Genomic DNA, 1547 nt, shown 5'->3' with positions numbered 1-1547 from the left:
ACACATATATATATGTGTGTGTGTGTGTGTGTGTGTGTGTGTGTCTGTTATTTATTTATTTATTTTGTGGTAACATTTTATTACTTATGACATATTAATCTTGTTATCTGGACAGTCTTATGTGTAGATTGTACAAAAAAAAAAGGAAAGAAAAACATCACAAAAACAAATAAATAATTTTAGATCATTTTCTTCTCATTTTTAAGAAATTAAATTTTTCTGTTTCTGCTCACAGGACAACCAAGATTATGAGCCAGAGGCGTAAACATCACATTCCAAGTCCAAGTCCAGCCAGCAGCACAAAAAGTTTATACAAATAACAAGTACAAATCCTAAACACAATAAACCCTGTTGCAAAAACTAAAAAAAAGTAAAAAACAAACAAAAATATATATTCCAGTTAATCCTTCTGAGAAATGTTCTTCCTATCAGATATATACTTTTATTATGATCTATTGTAAATGTCATGTTCTGACGGTAACGTGTTGGATGTAGCTCTATGCTGACTGCCGGAGGGTGCTCTGTCTCGTTTCCTTGCCTCCCTCCCAATGAAACGAGACCTGCCCTTCCCATTGTGACTCTTTGTACATGTGTACCTGCATTTCTATATGTGTAATAGATGTTTCATATCTTCCAATAACATATTGGGGGATAAAATATCTTCGGGTAAATATGATATTATATATAGATGTGTGCAATGCCTGTTTGTGGGATTTTACTTTCATTTTTAATTTAATATTGAAGCAAGCTATTTATTTAATGTTTTCAAAGAGTTTTATACGTTGTGACTTTATAGTTGCTTGTGATATCATTCCAGTGGATTATTTGTTAGGATTGGGCAATTTGTATCTGTGTGTATGTATGCGTTTGTGTACTTGAGATTTTAAGGTTAGTGTAAATGTGTCTTGAAAAGTTTATGGATGTCAGGTCAATATGTGCTTTACAATGCTGGAAATGTCAATATTAAGGTTTCTGTGTCATTCAAGACAAGTGAATCCTCTGTAAATAAAGAAAACAAACAAAAAATCTCCATGCGTAGTCCTCTTTTTCTTTCTTTCCCTAAAAGGTAAGTCTACATTGTGCTAGCGACTTCGCCTTCAGGGGGGAAAAAATAAAAAAACTGCCCATCAATTATATTAATAACAAAATGATTTTCATATTAAAATGATATATATGTGTGTGTGTGTGTGTGTGTGTGTGTGTATATATATGAAGAGAGTGCCATCTGAAATTTTCTTCTAAAATTAGCATTTTTATCAGGCTCCTATATTTATGTTAAGTTATTTCAACTGTAATTGCATAGAAAAGGGCCTATACATTGCCATTAGAGTAAAATTACTGAACCTAAACATAGGAGCCTGATAAAAATGCTCATTTTAGATGAAAATTTCAAACAGCACTGAACTCTTCAGATTTATATATATATATATATTTAAACCTAAAAAAAGCTAGAAAAAAAAATCTTATAAGGAAATAAATGTGTGTGTGTGTGTGTGTGTGTGTGTAATATATACAGTGTATATATATATATATATATAATACACACA

General features: G+C 31.1%; 1 protein-coding gene across 2 annotated transcripts in view; it reads left to right on the top strand.

The window, feature by feature from the left end:
- LOC107750355 (beta-synuclein-like) overlaps positions 1-1547 on the top strand; it is a 15702-nt gene that overhangs the window by 13639 nt on the left and 516 nt on the right. The window contains exon 6 of one of the 2 annotated variants that reach the window (XR_001641133.1): positions 236-888. Coding sequence is in view for 1 of the 2 variants with exons in the window: in XM_016565707.1 (XP_016421193.1) it covers positions 236-265 (30 nt within the window). In the remaining variant the exon portion in view is untranslated. Of the gene's footprint in view, positions 1-235; positions 1029-1547 lie in introns of those variants that run through there. The other variant, XM_016565707.1, reaches the window with a different exon arrangement.

The sequence above is a fragment of the Sinocyclocheilus rhinocerous genome, unplaced genomic scaffold (assembly GCF_001515625.1).
Source record: "Sinocyclocheilus rhinocerous isolate Xijiao unplaced genomic scaffold, SAMN03320098_v1.1 scaffold1053, whole genome shotgun sequence".
NCBI lineage: Eukaryota > Metazoa > Chordata > Actinopteri > Cypriniformes > Cyprinidae > Sinocyclocheilus > Sinocyclocheilus rhinocerous.
The sequence above is the reverse complement of the archived record's forward strand: the minus strand, read 5'-3'. Positions and strand labels throughout refer to the sequence as shown.